We start from the raw sequence: 20,116 nt of genomic DNA, 5'->3' as shown, positions 1-20,116 counted from the left end.
ATTAGCATTTTTAAAGTTTATTTAATTAGACTTCCTCGCATAAAATATTTAAAAAAATGTGACGAATTTGTATGTAATTGATGGAGAAATATATTTAATTTTACTTAATTTACTGGGAACCGTGGTGTAGGGGTAAGCGTGGTTGCCTCTCACCCAGTCGGCCTGGATTCGATCCCAGACGGTCCTGGTGGCATTTTTGAGACGAGATTTGTCTGACGCACCTTCCGTCGGATGGGGAAGTAAATGTTGGCCCTGGTCTAACCTAGAGGGTTAGGTCGTTAGCTCAATCCAGTTGTAGGAGTCGTCTCTCTGGGTCCTGCCTTGGTGGAGTCGCTGATAGGCAGATGAACTAACAATCCAAAGGACATCAGTTCGAATCCCGGGGTAGATGGAAGCTTAAGTGTAAAAAGAGTTTTGCAATTGCCTCAACAATCAAGCCTTTGGACACTTAGTTTCGAGTAGGAATCTCGCAATCGAGAATGCCAAGGCAATGCTGTAGAGAGCGAATAATTTGATCTGATTTTTTTTATTTCACGGGGAGTAATTATTTGTTACACACATTTCTAATATTGTAATGCCATGGAATTAAGAGATCATATCAAGAGACGGTTGATAGTTTCAACCATAATTTTATCCACTACCCTAAGCTTGCAGGAAAATTAAATTTTGATGACGTCGTATGGTCAAATGCACTTGTCTCTGGAGTGCACTATAACTATTGTCTCTGTATGGCGATCTCTGCGATGTGTAGGATGCAATTTTTCGCGCTCTCATCCATTCATGACTATTGCTGCTTCTACTACACGACACGATGATCAATTTAGTGGTTCATCACATTCCCATCTGATAACGGTAGCGCGGACTCCACGGTCGTCGGAATCTTCACAATCAGTTCTGTTCTGGTTCTGTTTGCCGTCCCCACGGGCCAAGTGAGTGGGATCTAAGGTGATCCTACCCTGCAGGATGACGATGTCCCAACGGCATCGGCAGCCTTCAAACTGGATTCCGCTGACTTCCTTGGCGGCTGTCGTTGTTCTTCTGTTGGCTTCCTGTCCTGAAGCAGTCTCAGGTGTGGAAACCCCCCTCCTCCTAATCAACTGTGTTCAAATGCAGAAGAAAATACTAAAAATAGTGCCTCGATTTCCCCCCGTTAAGGTGTGACATCGCGCTTCGACTGTGACAACGGAAACAAAGGAAATGCTACGGAGATTGCCCTGAAGAGTGCGCTGCTGTGCGGAACCGGATACAGCCCGCGGCAGCGACCGGTGAAAAACGTTCAGGACCGCGTCGCGATGTACATCGGGGCGGACGTGATGAACGTGGAGCTGGTAATGGAATGGGATTTTGTTCTGAAGTTGTTCTAGCATAACACAATTATTCGAAGATTGGGTTTGTGCATGTGAAACTATACATCGAATAATTATTTTGTGCCAATTTGTGCAATGAGCGATAAGTGGCCTGTGAAAATTGTGTTAAACGACGAAACACTAGGCTCAAGGCCTGTGAAAATTGTGTTAAACGACGAAACACTAGGCTCAAGATTCTTGTTGTAATTTTCAGATCAAAAATTCAAACGTGAAACTAGAAGTGACAGTGGAGTTGTCGATGGTAAGTTAATAACAACATACTTTTTGCAAAAAATAAAATGAAAGAGCACGTAGAAAAAGAGTGGGAAATGGTATGGTGCTTTCGACTTGTACACTCAAATTTTTTAGCATTACCTATGTTTGTTTCTAGTTTGGGAATCATAATTAAAAAAGCAAACCCTATACCTTTCTTTAGTAAGAAAGGCAAAAACAATAAATAAAACGAGTGTGTTTTGTAAAACAAATTCACGATAATAAAATTGGCAATTCTGAAATTTTCACTGGCCTTTCCAGATCATTTTTCGGGTTAAATCGAACAATTTCGTCAGTGCAACTTATTTTGGATAGTTTTTTTGTCGGTTTTATAGGATATTTCTATAAAAAAAATCATTAAACATTCATGGCTTAAAATACTCAAAATATAATAATTTGCTAAAGCTTCTAAACCAATTTTCAATTTTACACAAAAACCAAGAAGAATGTCCCTTTTTGACCAAATAATAAAATTTCTTTGCACAATTGCTCATGAAAATATTTGAAGTAAAACCAAAAGGTTCAAGTTTATGCAAAAAGTTGCAAATATAAATTGTTATTGCACAAGTCGTACATTCAATTTAATTAAATTTTATCAAACGGAGGGACTTTGTACCAAAAAGGATTACTTTTCGATTTTATTATTTTTGGTAGAGAAAAAGAAAGGAAAATAGAGTGGTTTTACGACTGAATTGCAAAAAATACATTTCATACTCGGGTGAGTTTTCAAAAAGCCGTAAGAGCCATCGTGACCTCTGACACTATTTTTAGTTTTTCTCGAAAATGAAACAAAATTTCATTTATTTTATGTTTGAGGCACTTGAAGGACGTGTAGATGAACAATCCCGAGCATTTTTCATATTAGTTTTTCGTAAGTAGGTCGAATACCGATGCAAATAGGACTTTGTTTACTGATGGCTCTTACGGCTTTTTGAAAACTAATTATTGATGAATTTTGAAGCGAAAAACATCGCTAAATGAGCAACTCTCTACGAAATCGGCCGATTTCGACCATTTTTATTTTTTGTATTTTTTTTATTTGGCTCAAACTTTGTTTGGTGAACTTTGGTTCACCCATACAATTTTGGCTGCTGTCCATACAAAAATGGTATGTTAATATTTAAACAGCTGTAACTTTTGAGTAAATTTTCTGATCATTTTGGTGTCTTCGGTAAAGTTGAAGGTATTCTTAAGGAATATTGCGAAAAAATAGGCACACGGAAAAAAAATGCAGATTTTTTAATCAACTTTTTTTTTCACTGAAACTCAATTTCTCAAAATACGTATTTTTGGATTATCGAGATATTTTGATATGTTTTTGGGGACAAAAATCCGCAACTTTTGAGCCACAGAGAAACATGGTCAATAAATCTGCCGCCGAGCTATGCATTTTTGAAGAAATAGTGATTTTTGGAAAAAACGAAGTTTCATGCAAAAACTAATTTGACGTTATTTTTTAATGCAAAATTTAATTTTCAATTGAAAAGTACTTTACAGATTTTTTGATAAAGAGCTCCGTTTTCAAGATATAGCCACCGAAAGCTTGATTTTAGCGAAATATTTGCAGTTTTTCGATTATTAAAAATAGTTACCATGAGTGACCATTTCTAAAAATTTATTTTTTAAAGTCCAGAAAATTTGCTATAAAATTGTCTAAGAGACATTGAAGATTGGACCTCGGGTTGCGGAGATAGAACCGCTTTAAGAAAAAGAAACACGAAAATTGAAGTTTTCTTAATCTCACCAAAATAACCCACCATTTTCTAATGTCGATATCTCAGCAACTAATGGTCCGGTTTTCAATGTTAAAACATGAAACATTCGTGAAATTTTCCGACCCTTCGAAAAAAAATATTTTGAAAAAAATTAAATCAAGACTAGCATTTTAAATGGGCGTAATATCCAATGTTAGATCGTGTACCTATTTTTTTCTCAATAGTCCTTAAGAATATCTTCAACTTTGCCGAAGACACCAAATTGATCAGAAAATTCACTAAAAAGTTACAGCTGTTTGAATATTTACATACCATTTTTGTAAGGACAGCAGCCAAAATTGTATGGAGACTTGTATGGGTGAACCAATGACACAAAATAGCTTCTTTGGTCATAGAGAAGGCCCCCACAAAGTTCGAGCCAGATCAAAAAATACAAATAAAATCCATTTCCGATTTTGGTAGAGAATTGCTCAAATGCCTTTTGAAGTTTAATTTGAAAAACATCTGAGAATGCTTTTTTTTCCTTTTTGTGTTTTTTTCGATGTGTGTTAAAGTTTTTTTTTAATATTTCTTTAAATATTATGGAGTGCGGTGCCTATGTGGACGCGCAGTCCTGTTTTTTCGTGTTATTTTCCGTTTCTTTTGTGTCACTGTTCGAGAGCATGGGGTGATTGGCTATTATAATTAAATAATGGCATCAGTAGTGTGGTGCTTTTCGGGACGCGCAGTTCTTTTTTTTTACCTTCTTTTTTTTCATTGTTTTTTTTTCCACTCGCGTTCGTTGGCCGATGAGTTTTTTGTGTTGTTCTCTATTTATAGTTTTCTATAAAAACGTACCTATTTTTTTGAGACTAGCAAGTCGTATTGCTGGATTAAGCCCTTTCTATATCATTTCAAAAATCATTTCAATAAATGAAGCCCTTCCTACATCACCGTTGATCGGAAGGCACGCCGACGGAGAATTTCTGGAGAATCGCGGTCGAATTAATACTATATTTAAATCCCTAGATAGCTATCTTTCCGCAGCCGGCTGCCTAAGATTTTAAAATTTCAACCGATAAACAAATTGCTTATGGTCGCATCACCTACCACAGTGAATCCTGACCTCATACCCATCTTACTAACCCCTCAAAACTCATGTGATACTTTGTCGGAGACGCAGTCGATTTGGCGGTCCCATCACTCAAGTATCGGACTAACATTCCCATCCACTTCCCCGTGTCTTACCTCTGGTCGTGGCCGGCGTCGGTATTGATCAGCATGATAGAGACCTTTGAAAATTGCGAAGGGATGATGATTGGTTCCTACTTTTCATCTGTGGTCCACGGAGCAATGTTTGGGGGTCCTGGTCAATAACGAAGTAGCAGCTACGGGTAGACACCAATGCTATGCTATGCTAAATATTTCTTTAAATATTATGGTTTTTTTGTTTAATTTTGTTAAAGGGCTCCGACAAAAACTTTCAATAAAATTAGTATTAGTATTAGTATTCAGTCTGGTGTCTTTTTAGGAATCACACGATTACAAATTTAATAGATTTTGTTGTGAAATAATCCATGATGGGCTTTTTCAAATGCTAAAATTTTTTTTTGGTTTTATTTTAACGTACTTCATGATCTGATTTACAAAGGGATAGTAGTTTATGCGGCAAGTACATAAAGAAGATTTTTTGGATAAATACGACGAACGCTGAAAAATCAAGTTGTGCAACGAGTTCTATACAACATTATTAGCGATTCAGAAAAGCACCCATTGAGTGGAATTATGCGTCAAATGTTCATTTATTATGCCAATTAACCGTTTATTTTATAAAATAAAATGATGAAAAGTATTACTTTTCGAAGGAAGTGCTGAAAAGTTCAACTTTACAGTATCCATTTCATCGCTGAAAAGTAGAACTTTTCAACATTTATTTTAAAAAGTTTTTCTATTCGTTTCTGGTATTTTTGGTACAAAATAGGCTTTTTGCAATTCCGTCATGAAAATACTCACTTTTCCTGTCATTCTTGAACGATGAAATAGCCTTCTTTTCTGTATCAAAAATAACAGAATCGAATAGCAACACTTTTCAAAATAAATCCTGAAAAATTCTACTTTTCAGCACTCAAATGGGTGCTGAAAAGTTGAACTTTTCAGCACTTGTTTCGAAAAGTAACACTTTTCAACATTTTTTTGATTTAAACGATTTATTGACAAAATACATGAAAATTTTACATAAAATTTCACTCAGTGTGTGATTTTTGGAATTGCAAAAAAATGTTGTATGGAACTCGTTGCAAAACTTGATTTTTTCAGCACTCTTCGTATTTATCCAACTCGGTGAACCTCGTTGGATAAATGTACGACTCGTGCTGAAATAATCCTCTTTTTGTAACTTGTTGCATAAACTACTATTTTCGTCGTTCAAGAATGACAGGAAAAGTAAGTAGTTTCACAACGGAATTGCAAAAAAGTCTTTTATTTTCTCTGGAAGGATCTTTTACAAGCCTGAAAATTTTAAATTTTTGATGTGGAATCTTTATTTTGGCGTTGAACTATCTTTTTCCATATTGACAAAATATTTTATTAGACTGAAGGCAAATAAAAGCGAGCCTCTCAGAAGAGATGGTTTATTTTAAAAGAGCAAACAAACCAAGACATCGAACATTTAACAGAACCGCTCAAAGACTGAATGGTTTTGAAACATATGTGTTCATAACAAATTTCATGATTTCCCTACAATTGAATTCAATATTTTTCGCATGGAAAATTATATTTTTAAACTTTACAGTAATTATAAATGAATACCAAGTGATATGTATGTTTTCAAAACGTGCCCGAATTTGCAATGCAAACGAATGTAAATTCATGATTTTTTCAATAATAGAGGCGTTTTAGAGAGAACGTGGAGAAACAAAAATAAATTTGACTCTCTTTTATCTATATATATTTTATCTATATTGAACTCATCCTTCGTGCATGATTTTTAACTAAGAAAAAACGAGAAAAAATTAAAAGGTCTTATAATTTATTAATTAAATTTGTGAATATGCATCAAAATATAATAAAAAAGTGTGTATTAAGGCTTCAGGCACGATTTGCTCTAAGAACGTGTTTGACATCGTTGTCTAATTCAAATATGTCATTATTACACAACCCAAAGGAAATAAAAAAAAAAAAACATTACGATATTCCACGCTCCTTACAAAAAAGATTTTATTTGTATGGAAATTGTCCACGGTGGTGAAGGGGGGTTTGAGTTGAGTTTTCAAAAAGTGCCCACGTGATTTGTGGATGGTCTTATACTATAACTTCATATTTATTTAATTGTATTATAACTTTGAGTATATTGTTTTATTTTAATTTCAATTTCGTTAATTATTTATTTAATTTTCTTATGTTTTGCTTTCCAAGAATGAGGTACATAATATAATTTCTAATATCTTCTAGCAATGGTACGATGCCTACCTTCACTGGAACAAGAAAGAGCACGACAAGATCCACACGCTGACCGTTTCCGACGAGGATATTTGGACTCCAAAGTTATCTGCCAAATCATTGCTCAAGTTTGCATCTTAAAACTAGTTTCAAATTTGCCGCATTCAAAATGACCTACCATTCTTTCAAGATCCCGCGTCCAGGGCCTGGGCAGCTGCTACCAAACCAAGTGCCACCTGAGCTCGGACGGCGAGGTGATCTACTCGATGGTGTGCACGTTCGAGATCGACTGTCTGGACGATTCCGGCCACTGGGCGTTCGAAACCAAGGGCTGTCCGTTGCGGATCTTTACGCCCGAGTATGACATCAACCAGCTGTCGTTGTTTCACTTCCAGCGGCGACTGTCGTACTCGGTGGCCGGCGTGATGCCGTACAAGATCATCTCGTTCCAGATGGCGATCGTGAACAACACGGTGAATCCGGAGTTTCGGATGGACATTGTTGTGGAGCGCATGATTGGGCCACATTTGGTGGTGTTTTTGGTGTTTATCATTGGTGGGGTTTTGGATTTGGGGGTAGGTTGTGAGGTTAATTTTGTTTGTTTTTTTTGTAGTACTGATCGCGCTCAACCTGTTGATCACCTGGTTTCGAGTCGATACTTCTGTTCGAGGTGTGATGACCGTCACTTCGTTGGCACTACACGTAGTCTACACGGCCATCTTGTTTTGGTACAGCAATACCAAAATGGAACCTGCCCTGGGGATGGCCAACCTAATGCTGGGGTCGCTGTTGATCACGGCTGGTTTAGCCGGTCAGCTTGCCTACTCTTCCAAGATGGCTAAAAAGGAAAGTATCAGTGCTCCACGTATTCTACAGCTGATCCACCGGACAATCACGAAGAACGCCGCCGTCAAACCATTCGTCAAACTAAGTTACATCAGCTGGGACAACCCACTGGTTAAGCCCACCATGGAACCGGTGGACACCGGAATGACGAATCATGTGGCGGCCAGCGTAACCCAGTCTGACCCGCAAGATACCATCGAAAACAACGAAATCTCCGACGACGACGACGAAGAAGACGACGTGGGGGAAGAGACGGATCCGGCCAAACTTCAGTGGGCCGTTTTTATGCAACCGTTTGACCGGATCGCGTTCTGCGGCATCGCAATTGTCTACGTGGTCATGTTGCTGGTGTTGTTCCTGGCGTAGAAAAGGCCTAGCTCGGAATAGAATCGCTCAGCTCAATTGAATGAGATAATAAAGCCAATAAAGTAAGAAATTCCCTCATTTCCAGTCGAGGAGGCGAGTTTAGAGAAGGCAGAAAAAAACGGAAGATGCAGTATGTTGTCACCATCAGTCTATATAAGCAATTGGAGCAAGTGTGCCCCCCCCCCCTCGTCTACCCCGTAATCAAGCGAAGATCGTCTCCCATGCCAATAATTCAATGTGTTCGGTGCTAATTAGTGTGTAGGTCGATACCGTTTCGAGTATAGTGGTTGATATATCGAAAATATCTTTGTCTTTCAATTTGCTTTGAAGAAAATCCCTTTCAATATGGAGTGTGATAACTCTTTTGTCCAAGCAGATCGTTAGCCGGTTCATGAAACTTGCAGCTAACGATCATTCATAGATATCCAGGCTATTTCAAGTTTGGTTGAAATTGAATTCAAGCTTCAAATGTCAATAAATAAAATCGAAAATGGCTTCGATATATTTTAGACTTTCGTGTATTTTTTATGTAACAAAATAAAAAATACTGTCATTTTGACAGCTGTTTAAAGTTGATGTACGTTTTGGCCAAAAACTACCCCTACAAAATACAACATCTAAAAATATAAGTTAAGGAAATTGCTTTCCGTATAATTGATCGACGCCACCAACATCATCAGCACAGCCGACAACAGTTATCCAAACTGCGAACAAAGCATTACTTCGTTTACCTCGCCGCGATTAAAGCAAGTTGCTCGATTAATGCTCAATAAGCAAAACCTCAGTACCTCATGTGTGAGGCTCTGGGGGACTTTTCGATTACAATAAAATCAGAACGTTTTGGACAGTCTCACTAAACGCTTCGGCGTATTTATTTTCGAGAAACCCACCCTTTCATCATGGACGTTTTATAACTTATATATTTTCTTGTAATTGATCGAAAAACCCCTCATTCCTAGCAGTTTTCCATTTGTTTTTAATTAGTGCACATGTTTGCCCACTTTTGAAAAAAAAACATATTTTTGAAAAGCTGAGAAAATTCTCTATATTTTGCTTTTTGGAACTTTGTTGATACGACAACACGGCACAGTGGGGCGAGGAGGCAATCTAGCGGGACAAAATTAATAGCGCTCTGAGGTTACGTCCTAGAGCTTCGGTGTCTTCAGCAAAGTCGCTCAGAAAAATCAGGGCTGCATTTTGGTAATAAAATGTAGTTCCAATTTTGGCCGCATAGGTGGCGCTGAGATCAAACTTTTTCCAGTGACCTTCTAGCGAGTTGATGTCTTCGCGAAGTTGTGATCTCGCCAAATTACGTATAGTCACCGAACATGTCAAAATTTTCAAAAATAACTGTGCTAAGTTACAGTTAGTTTAAAAAATTGTTATAATTCAGCTATGAATATTGAGTCAATCTAGCGGGTCAAAATTCATAGCGCTTTGGGGTTACGTCCTAGAGCTTCGGTGTCTTCAGCAAAGTTGCACAGATAAAACAGGGCTACATTTTGGTAATAAAATGAAGTTCCAATTTTGGCCGCATAGATGGCGCTGAAATCTAACTTTTTCCAGTGACCTTCTAGCGAGTTGGTGTCTTCGACAAAGTTGTAGATCTCGCCAAATTACGTATAGTCACCGAACATGTCAAAATTCTAAAAAAATGGCTGTGCTAAGTTACAGTTAGTTTTAAAAATAGTTATAATTAAGCTATGAATATTGAGTAGGGTGACAAGAAAAATTGAAAATTTTGGAAAATCGCAAGAGATACCCCCTGGATCGATTCTTTAGGCAAAAACAAGTAACTGTGCCAATTTTGAGCCAAATCGGTTAAGGCAGGGGTGCTCAAAGTTGTTGGACGCCGGGCCAAATTTGAAGCTCAAATGAGCTTGCGGGCCAAATAAGATATTTATATAAAAACGTTATTTTAATTTATAAGGCAAGAAAATAGAAAATCTATCAGCTGAATTTTTAAATTCCTGTTATGTTTTCAACATTTTTGATAATCAAAAATTAATTGAAAACACAAAATGGCAGTGTTTTATAGGTGGGTGATTCTCCGCCAACTCACATCGCAGTTGCCCCGACCCCTCTTCGATTTGCGTGAAACTTTGTCCTAAGGGGTAACTTTTGTTCCTGGTCACGAATCCGAGGTCCGTTTTTTGATATCTCGTGACGGAGGGGCGGTACGACCCCTTCCATTTTTGAACATGCGAAAAAAGAGATGTTTTTCAATAATTCGCAGCCTGAAACGGTGGAGAGATAGAAATTTGGTGTCAAAGGGACTTTTATTTAAAAATAGATGCCCGATTTGATGGTGTACTCAGAATTTCGAAAAAACGTATTTTTCATCGAAAAAAACACTCAAAAAGTTTTAAAAATTCTCCCATTTTCCGTTACTCGGATGTAAAAAATTTTGGAACATGTCATTTTATAGGAAATTTAATGTACTTTTCGAATCTGCTTCTAACTTTGCAGGGTCATTTTTTAGAGTGCAACAATGTTCTACAAAGTTGTAGAGCAGTCAATTACAAAAAATTTGATATATAGACATAAGGGGTTTGGTTATAAACATCAGGAGTTATTGCGATTTTACGAAAAAAAGTTTTGAAAATGTTGGTCACCCGCAACAGACACGGACGACGAAACAAAGAGAAACGCATAAAGTAACTTTTTCAAAACTTTTTTTCGTAAAATCGCGATAACTCGTGATGTTTATAAGCAAACCTCGTATGTCTAGATATTGTCATTTTTGTAATTGTCTGCTTTACAACTTTGTAGAACATTTTTACACTCTAAAAAATAACCCTGCAAAGTTAGAAAAAACACGAAATTTTAAAATGAAAAAATTTGTTCTAAATAAAAAAGGACCCTTTTGGGTCAATGTAGATTCGAAAAGTACATTATATTTCCCATAAAATGACATGTTCCAAAAAAATTTACAGTCAAGTAACGGAAAATGCGAGAATTTTTGAAACTTTTTTAGTGTTTTTTTTTCGATGAAAAATACGTTTTTTTTGGAATTCTGTGCCAGCCATCAAATCGGGCGTCTAATTTTAAATAAAAGTCCCTTTGACACCAAATTTCTATCTCATCACCGTTTCAGGCTGCAAATTATTGAAATACACCTCTTTTTTCGCATGTTCAAAAAGGGAAGGGGTCGTACCGCCCCTCCGTCACGAGATATCGGAAAAAGGACCTCGGATTCGTGATCAGGGACAAAAGTTACCCCTTAGGACAAAGTTTCACGCAAATCGGAGAGGGGTCGGGGCAACTTTTCCCGATTTCGTGTGAGTTGGTAGAGAATTACCCAGCAGTTTTCCATTTTAGTGTACAGTTTTTAAATTAATGCACATGTTTGCCCACTTTTGAAAAAAAAATATTTTGGGAAAGCTGAAACAATTCTCTTTATTTTGCTTTTTGGAACTTTGTTGATACGACAACACTGTTTTTTGAAACTGCTAACTTCAAAATACATCAATTCCCCACGAAAACAGCATGATTCGAAAAAAAAGTCTCCGATCGGGCGATCGGGGTTCATTTACCTAAATAATTAGACCCGTATTTTTTTGTTTGTTAGGGTTAGTTAGGGTCCGAAAAATTGCCATTTTCGTCAATTTTCGCAAAAACCACTTTTTTTCAGAAAAATCGTTACTCCGCGCCATTTCAACCGATTTTAGCTGTCTTGGACGCAAATGAAAGGGTATTAGATAGGCTTTTAAGGAAATATAGTTAGAAGTTTTAAATATCTAGCCTAACATTTAAAAAGGTCGAATGAAAACTTAAAATGCTGTTTTGAAGGTCTGGATTGATAACAAAAATTGAAGTGTTTGCTCATACCAATTTCTGACTTTTTTTTACTGATATACATGTATATAACCCCTTAAAGCAAAAATAGGCCGAATTATGAAAACTTGTTTCTGACCATATTTAAATCAAAACAAAACCAAGTTCCGTTTCGGAGTGTAACACTTTATTTTATCAAATAAATCTTTAATTTATTTATAATACTTTGGAATCAGAGCCAAAACCATCAAGGTGTAGGTAACTACAATTCCAATGTACAAACATTTATCCACCACGTGGGCAATCATTTTGTATGCACCACTGTTGCCAACAGATTTCTTCGATCCACCAGCATCTGAGTCCAGCCTATCTTCTCCAACCAAAACGACAGTATCGCCAGAATTGTCTTCAGCAGGTGCGTTATTCAGGTGACCATTTTTCGGCGTCGGTTCACTACTAATAGAACCACCCTGACCAAAGATCATTTGTCCCAACTGATTGGCCGTAAGCACGACCACAAAGCCGCTAACGACTGCAGGGGGTTCCACGGTTTTGAGGGACAAGTGCTTGACCATTATCGTTGATGCCATTAGAAGAACCGTCAAGACTAGTGAGTCCCGGAAGAAGATTACTGAAAAGGAGAAAAGTTTGATTCGAAAAAAAAAATCTCAAAAAACAGGAAAACTTACGAAACGACGGAACCGTAGCTCCATTGTAGGGTATCTGCCAGTACAGGTTCTCGATGAAGGTAAAGTGAATGAAAATGCTACCAGCCAGCATGAAAAGCCGCTCTCGTCGTTCACAGTTGAGCCACATCGAAATAAAGTTGATGGAAATAATCGCTGCAAAAGAAACATGGAGACGCATGGTAGTTCAGATAATGCTTAAAATTAGAAAATGTACCACGTGGAGACTTTTTAGGAAATGCCTCGATTCTTCCCAATTGACATGATACTCACCAAACGCCGGTGCCAGTAACGACGCACAGTGCGATCCCGAGTGGCGTTCCAGCACGTAGTTGTAAACGATCGTCGGGTAGGTCGTGTTTTCGTTGGTCGGTGAGGGCATCTTGGTATCGTGAGTCTTCACCCCGGATGCCACGATCTTCCACTGGTTGTGCGTATTGACATCGTTCGCACCGGCATTCGTACTGTTGACCACAAAGTTCACCTGATTGGAGTCCTCAACCCACATGCCAAACCGAAGCGTACAATTTGCCCGATCAAACGGCCAGTTGGTGAAATCGGACTCACAAATCGAGTGGTACTCGCAGGCCGGAACGCACTTGACCGTCCCATCCGACTCGAGCTGGCACTTGGGGGTGGTACAGGAGGTGTCCAAATTGTTGCTAAAGTAACTGTTATTGTGAAAAGTGTTAGAAAAGATACCGACAAACTCGAAAACTTTTCAAACTTACGACGAGTAAGGCATCAAATCGGGCAACCAAATGTCCTCAGAATCGATTACAATCTGTTCAATTTTATCAAATTCCATCGCATTCCACGTCAAGTATTCATCTTTCCATCTGAGGGCGAACCAAACGTTGAGGAACAGCTTTTGAAGGCTCTCGTTCTAAAAAAATAGATCACGTTAGACTTATTTTTATTCGCTTCGCACAAAACCACTTACGAAATCAAAGTTCTGCAGATCCATGTGGGCGTACACAGTAATGGGGGAGTTGTGATTCTTCACGGGGCGTTCCGATTTATCGTACTTTCCACAGAACAACTTTTTTCGAAGTCTGGCATCCGTCGTTCCCGGATCGACTTCACATTTGTAGGAAGCTGCGAAGAATCTTTTTAAAAATTGTAAACATTGAGGATATTTGAGTTACAAACCATTTCCTTCAAAAAGGCTTGCTGCTGCCAAAAAGAATAATAGGTACTTCATCTCCACAGAAATCAATAATAAACATATATGCACTTCAACGATTTCTACACAACTGAATGAAATTTGAATGGTTGTAACTGTTTCCATATTTCAGTTTGGCCCACTTTCGGCTATACTCCTCTGTAATTCGATACTAGGTTATGGTCTGTTAGTAGTTCTACGGCTCCAGACAAGATAAAATAATCGTGAGCTTCCCAAAAAATGAATGCCTCCAAGTTTACTTGTGCTAAGCTGTACCCATACATGTCTGGGATATCGGAATGTAACAAAATAATCTTGTTTATCATGACTCTGAAATGTTATTACATCCTTATTCTGTAAGGATAAACACATGATCAAAGCATAACTGAATTTTAACAACTGATTAAAAAAATATGAAAAACAAGCCTTACCCGACAAACTTCGTTCTGCCTTTTTACGTTTGTTGACGTTTTTAACTTTTTTGCTTATTCAGCCTCCTGTGATCAAAATTTGATTTTACATAACTTTTCCCATACAATCTGCAGATTTTCCGGAATCGGTTCTAGAGTGGCCAAAGTTGTAACTTTTTTGCGTAAGAACCTTCCTTGGATTTACACGAACCCAATGCAACAAAGAGCACCTCGATCCGACGTTCCGTGTTGAATTGATTCGCGTTCGAACAAAACCGTCGAAATTTTTTTATATATATAGAAGATTTACCAATACAATTAAAATATTTAAATCATGATTTTTTTATAACCATATTTTTTTAAAGAAAACATAGCATTAAAAAAGGAAATTTAAGACCGAGTCCACGAGCAAAGCATACCCATCTCGCATCGACCTCACCTCACCTCACTGCCTGAAATTTTCAGGGATTGTTTGTACATATAAAACTAGCATCTGGCCAAAATATGAGCACTCTAGGTCAACGGGAAGTGGGGCAAATCGGGACACAAAGTTTGAAGGTTCAAAAACGTCAAAAATCGTAAAAGGCTGTAACTTGGGCAAAATTCAATTTAATTTCAAAATTCAGAATGCATCTGAAAGGGCTTAAAAAATGCAACAAAATGCGGGGTAGAGCATTCCAATTGGTTGAATCTTAAGGGAGTTATTGGCATTTTAGTGAAAAAATAGCACAATTTTCAAACTCAAATAAAAACGTGTTCCATCCAGATATCAACTCGGTACCTGCAGCTTGTAGGGGACATTTGGGACTACCATTTGAGACTGAGAACGCTTTGGGTAAGGCAGTTCAACATATTAAATAGACACTTTTACTTTTAGTGATTTTTTTGATTATAAATTTTTGCTCGGGGGACCCCTTAGATCCCATTTTCTGATGATAATTTTATCATATTCGTGTTCCTGAGACAATTTCACAATAGAAACATGCATAAAAATGTTTATTTTCATCCATTTTAACCCTTTAAAAAATGAAAGGTCAAAAAAAATGAGATGCTGCTTTTTTCTGGTGTCGTCTAGTATCGTTGGAAACGAACTTGAATTTCAATAAATGTGAATCAAAGTTTGTTTTTAACTTTTATTTTTTAAAGGGTTAAAATGGATCAAAAAAACATATTTATGCATGTTTCTATTGTGAAATTGTCTCAGAAACACGAATATGATAAAATTATCACCAGAAAATGGGATCTAAGGGGTCCCCCGAGCAAAAATTTACAACCAAAAAAATCACTAAAAGTAAAAGTGTCTATTTAAAATGTTAAACTGCCTTACCCAAAGCGTTCTCAATCTCAAATGGTAGTCTTAGATGTCCCCTACAAGCTGCAGGTCGAACCGAGTTGATATCTGGATGGAACACTTTTTTATTTGAGTTTGAAAACTATGCTATTTTTTCACTAAAATGCCAATAACTCCATTTAGATTTAACCAATCGGGATGCTCTATCATGCATTGTGTTGCATTTTTTGAGCCCTTTCAGATGCATGTTGAATTTTGAAATTAAATTGAATTTTGCCCAAGTTACAGCCTTTTTACGATTTTTGACGTTTTTGAACCTTCAAACTTTGTGTCCCGATTTGCCCCACTTCCCGTTGACCTAGAGTGCTCATCTTTTGGCCAGATGCTAGTTTTATATGTACAAACAACCCCTGAAAATTTCAGGCAGATTGGTGAAGTCCAAACGACATCCCATACAAAGGGGTATGCCCTGTTCGTGGACTTGCAAATGGAGCCCTTTATCAAAAATCTGTGGAGTACTTTTCGATTGCAAGTTCAATTTTGCATTAAAAAATAATGTCAAATTTGTTTTTGCATGAAACTTCGATTTTTTTCCAAAAATCACTATTTTTTTCAAAAATTCATAACTCGGCGGCAGATTTTTTGACCATGTTTCTCTATGGCTCAAAAGTTGCGAATTTTTGTCCCCTAAAACATTTTAAAAAATCTCGAAAATCAAAAAATACGTATTTTGGGAAATTGAGTTTTAGTGAAAAAAAGTTAATTAAAAAATCTGTAATTTTGTTTTTTGAGAACCTTTTTTTCTCAAAAGTCCTCAACAATACCTACAACTTTGCCGAAGACACCAAATTGATCAGAAAATTCACTCAAAAGTTACAGTTGTTTGAATATTTACATACCATTTTTGTATGGACAACAGCCAAAATTGTATGGAGACTTGAATGGGTGAACCAAAGACGCAAAATAGCTTATTTGGTCATATAGAAGGCCCCCACAAAGTTTGAGCCAAATAAAAAAATACAAATAAAATCCATTTCCGGTTTTGGTAGAGAATTGCTCTATAGCAGTTTCCCGAGCATTAGAAGTCAAAAGATAAATGCAGTGCTTCTGGGGACGCGCAGTCCTGTTTTTTCGTGATAATTTTCATCTCTTTTGTGTCACTGTTTGTGTGCATGGGGTGATTGGTTAGTATAATTGAATAATGGCATCATAAGTGCAGTGCTTTTGGAATGTATCACGGAAGAGGTTTACATCGCAGTCGGGAGCTGGTTGGATGATCCTGGAACTGAATTTGGTGAGAGCGTTCTAATTTATATCTTATTATATTACTGCATTTTAGTGTTCATAATATTTATCAACCAATGCCCACTACTTCATTCGTCGGTGAAGTATCCCATCAAACCCTTTCCCCTTCCAAATCCGGATATCTTGGAGGTCGTCTAAGTTCTTAGGCATCTCTATAGGGTATCCAATCATCAAATCCCTCCCCACCTCCCCCGTTGATCGTGAGGAGTTGACCAAAAGGACAAATGAGTGGTGATGTGTCATTCGGCACATTCCTGACGCATTTATTTTCCTTATCGGCGCCAACCTAGCTATTGCGAGCTTTACCCAAGTAACCGCGAGGCACTAAATAGCGGCATTAAATCAGCATTATATTGGCATTTAATACCAGCAAATAATGCTTCAAAACATTAAATCAGCACTTTTTCCTTGAGAAATATTTCAAGTGGCGCACAGTGATGCCGATTTAATGCCTCACCGAAAGCTCGAACAAAAAAACTGCTTTATCGACGTCATCGCTGGGGGAAAAAAAGGACAGCTAGCTGCTCCACACACTTGGTGGTGGGCCTCCTTTGTTTTTTTTTCTCCTGTTGCGTGTCATGTGTGAGTGTGACACTTTGATGTTATTCTTGCATTTTTCTCGTCGATCTCCAGGATGCGCGCCAGCCAACTGATGTATTCTGAAATGAGTGTTTGTTTTGAAAGTTTTAATCGATGTGGTTGATGCATCGAACATTAAGGAAGGTTTTCTTTATGCTGTTTCGAGTTTCTGGTTCATGAGAAAAACCCGTTGTCATTTCGTTGGACGGAAATTATTTACGAGTCACACAGCAAATTGCGGCCAGCCAGTAAGTGCAGTGCAATCAATTACGGAAAGCTTGAGGTTATTAGGGACAAGTACTGGCTAACGGCTAACGGGAACTGTTTTTTCCGAGGAGTGCTTGGTCCACGGTTGGCAAAATTTCACAAAGTGTATCAGACTTCCGGAAAGCAGCTTATTGCTTGTAAGAAAAGTAACTAAATTTACCAGAGAACTTTTGATAATGTCCTTTGTCCTTTGGACATATGTTTTGAAAAATTTGGCTTAATTAAGGCTGCAGTTTTCCACAAAAAAAAAAAAAAAAACAAAAAAACACTTCAATCGGCGGGAATTGAACCCAGTTCACGCAAAATTATAACATATGCACACTGGGGGAACTGCGCCTTAGCCCGCACGCTTATTAGAACGGTATGACGGGAGAAGGATCAAAGTCAATAAGACATGTCTGGCTGAAATGTTTCCCGTATCGATGGGTTACTTAGTTGATAAACATCAAATGCTTTGAAGCACATTTTCATGGTCGTAAATGGTGATTTAATGCCAGTTGTAATGATGCAAAGTTTTGGTACTTTGAGGCATTCGCAAAGCTTATTTACTTCTTCAAAACATTCGAGTGCTGATTTAGTACTGAATTAATACTTCAATTTAGTGCTTGTGGTTACTTGGGTATGCTCGGCTAGAGTACGGTCAACCAAGCTAAGCTAAGCTAAGCAGTTTCCCGAGCATTAGAATTAAGGATTCAGGAAATTCAGAAAATGAATTGCTTGAATAATTTTTCACAAGTAATTTAATGCACGGCGTCTTTTCTAGAACAACGATTTCAGGAAAAAAATAGTCATCGCTACTTTCAAATGTGTCTCATCGAGAAATTTCTGAGATATCTATACTAAGGAGCGAGTTTTTCACCAGTGTGTAACAGGTCGTATTGAGGTGCTCTGATTTAGATGAAACTTTCAGCGTTTGTTTCTGAATACCCTCATACGGCCTAAATAGGCTTTTATGGCCTACTTAAAACCTAAAATGTTACTAGGGATGAGCCCTCTACGACAAAGGGAAGTAACAACACTGCTTTGGACAAATCAGCTCAAAATGTTGGTGACTCGTTAAACCAGTTCCGATGCCGATTTTCAAAAAGCATAGTTAAAAAAAGATAAAAATATTTTTGTGTTTTTCTAATCTAATCTAATCAGACCCTAGCGCAGCCAATCTTTCGAAGGGATCCTGGAGAGTGCCTTAGGTTAGATGACGCCTAGCACTCTTCTTGTCATTTATTAACAAGCGTTAAAGCGGCCAGGCCTACTGCGTAAAGCCGTATCACAGAGATGACTCGTAATTGGGTTGAGTTTGAGCACTGAGTGTTCGAATAACAACACAATTCTGAATCGACAGGGGAGGAAGAAGCGTGGGGACACACCACCATACGCTCCGAGATTTTGGTTGTATTCGTTGGGAGCACCATGCTAAGAAGGTTTGGTTCTCCGGGACCCTCTGGGATGGGACATTGTATTTCCACCAACCCCCTGGCACCACTGTAAATGGCTAGAACGTTTGACAGTCACCAAAACCTCGAAGAGCCCACGTAGCAGTATTAGTGAAGAGCCCACGTTGTTTATCGTGGGCTCTTCACTAATACTACTGTGTGGGCTCTGTGAGTGTAGCAGTATTTGTGTTGTCTGTTTGTTTACACCAAATTTTCAAGAAACATCTCTTTTTGGGTGTGCAAATCTGTTACGAAAAAAGATGAGAACTGTTGCTTCCGATTGACCGGGAAGATTTGCCGGGTAGTACTGGACCGGGACTGGCCAAGTCCCGCTGTTGATCCTTCCGAACAACTCGCTGCAATCTCCGGCAGGGAGTAACCGACCAAGTGCAGAAACATCCGTGATTCCGGTGATTGTGGCGGAGCTGGTCTTTCCGAACATCCTTCGATAACCTTCTCCGAGGACTGGCCCACTCCCTGTCGACTCACTCAGGGAATCGAAGGAAACGCGTGCATGTGTAGAATCCGACCTTTCGTGGACTCTCAAGAAGTTCATCGCGAAGTGGTCCGAACAAATCTGAACTTTGAACTTGCAAAACCGTCTTCATCGCCACTTCGCGGGGCATTTATCCATAGTCTCTGGCGGATAGGGTCCTTCGGGAACTTGCGTTTGGAAATCCGTCCCGTGTCCCGTGCCATTATTTTTCATGGAAATCATTTCAACATTATGAAATAATGCCTTTTTTTACCACGCGGTTTGTTTATTTTTAAATTTTGACAGCAAATGCGTTCTTCATCTTCTTTGCGTCTTCATGTTCGCGTCGAACATTTAGGTTTCATAAACATGGCCGTCGTGACAGAGGGCTGATTTCCACGAATGCCCTGGACACTATTTGCCGTGGTTATAGCGCCACAACCCGCTCTGATAAAAATATTTTTGTGTTTTTCATTTAAGAAATCGTCAGTTTTTGATTTTTGTATTTTTTAAAGCAGAATTTAAAAAAACATGCTTCGTTACACGGGATATGTCTTGAGAGGCTCCACTTTAAATTTCAACCAATTTGGTCCATCCCATCTCGAGATATCGTGGCACCCGTAAATCAACTCGGTGTTAAGAGAAAAACGAACAGAAAGTTTTACAGTTGGTTGACAGTTTAGAGGAAAAAAGTATGTGATTGTGTTTGTAATACCATTGAAACAAAGCTACAAAAAAAAGTAGAATCCTATATTGAGTTAACGT

The 20,116-nt window shown here is 38.1% G+C and overlaps 2 protein-coding genes across 2 annotated transcripts; one reads left to right on the top strand and one right to left on the bottom strand.

Moving 5' to 3' along the window:
• Positions 1 to 784: 784 nt before the first annotated feature.
• On the top strand, positions 785 to 8,265 carry LOC6045162 (neuronal acetylcholine receptor subunit alpha-4). Its single transcript, XM_038257134.1, has 6 exons — positions 785 to 1,069; positions 1,156 to 1,328; positions 1,561 to 1,608; positions 6,764 to 6,879; positions 6,942 to 7,306; positions 7,365 to 8,265. Exons 1-6 carry the CDS (start codon positions 964 to 966, stop codon positions 7,961 to 7,963), a joined length of 1,407 nt encoding a protein of 468 aa, XP_038113062.1. The 5' UTR covers positions 785 to 963; the 3' UTR covers positions 7,964 to 8,265.
• A 3,686-nt stretch (positions 8,266 to 11,951) lies between these two features.
• LOC6045163 (neuronal acetylcholine receptor subunit beta-3) lies at positions 11,952 to 13,733 on the bottom strand. Its single transcript, XM_001862527.2, has 6 exons — positions 13,579 to 13,733; positions 13,370 to 13,524; positions 13,158 to 13,312; positions 12,700 to 13,097; positions 12,430 to 12,582; positions 11,952 to 12,371 (listed from the first exon to the last, which is right to left on the bottom strand). Exons 1-6 carry the CDS (start codon positions 13,715 to 13,717, stop codon positions 11,953 to 11,955), a joined length of 1,419 nt encoding a protein of 472 aa, XP_001862562.2. The 5' UTR covers positions 13,718 to 13,733; the 3' UTR covers position 11,952.
• Between the last annotated feature and the right edge of the window lie 6,383 nt (positions 13,734 to 20,116).

Source organism: Culex quinquefasciatus, chromosome 2, assembly GCF_015732765.1.
Source record: "Culex quinquefasciatus strain JHB chromosome 2, VPISU_Cqui_1.0_pri_paternal, whole genome shotgun sequence".
Lineage (NCBI taxonomy): Eukaryota > Metazoa > Arthropoda > Insecta > Diptera > Culicidae > Culex > Culex quinquefasciatus.
Note: the sequence above shows the minus strand (reverse complement) of the source record. Positions and strands in the feature narration are given on the sequence as shown.

Bases quoted from the DNA above. Each gene is read 5' to 3' on its own strand.
- LOC6045162 (XM_038257134.1), top strand. From the start codon at position 964: ATGACGATGTCCCAACGGCATCGGCAGCCTTCAAACTGGATTCCGCTG. The intron at 1,070-1,155 runs GTGTGGAAACCC...CCCCCCGTTAAG, and splicing joins CTGTCCTGAAGCAGTCTCAG to GTGTGACATCGCGCTTCGAC. The intron at 6,880-6,941 runs GTTTGCATCTTA...CATTCTTTCAAG, and splicing joins TCTGCCAAATCATTGCTCAA to ATCCCGCGTCCAGGGCCTGG.
- LOC6045163 (XM_001862527.2), bottom strand. From the start codon at position 13,717: ATGGAAACAGTTACAACCATTCAAATTTCATTCAGTTGTGTAGAAATC. The intron at 13,525-13,578 runs GTTTGTAACTCA...GATTCTTCGCAG, and splicing joins AAGCCTTTTTGAAGGAAATG to CTTCCTACAAATGTGAAGTC. The intron at 13,313-13,369 runs GTAAGTGGTTTT...CTATTTTTTTAG, and splicing joins ATCTGCAGAACTTTGATTTC to AACGAGAGCCTTCAAAAGCT.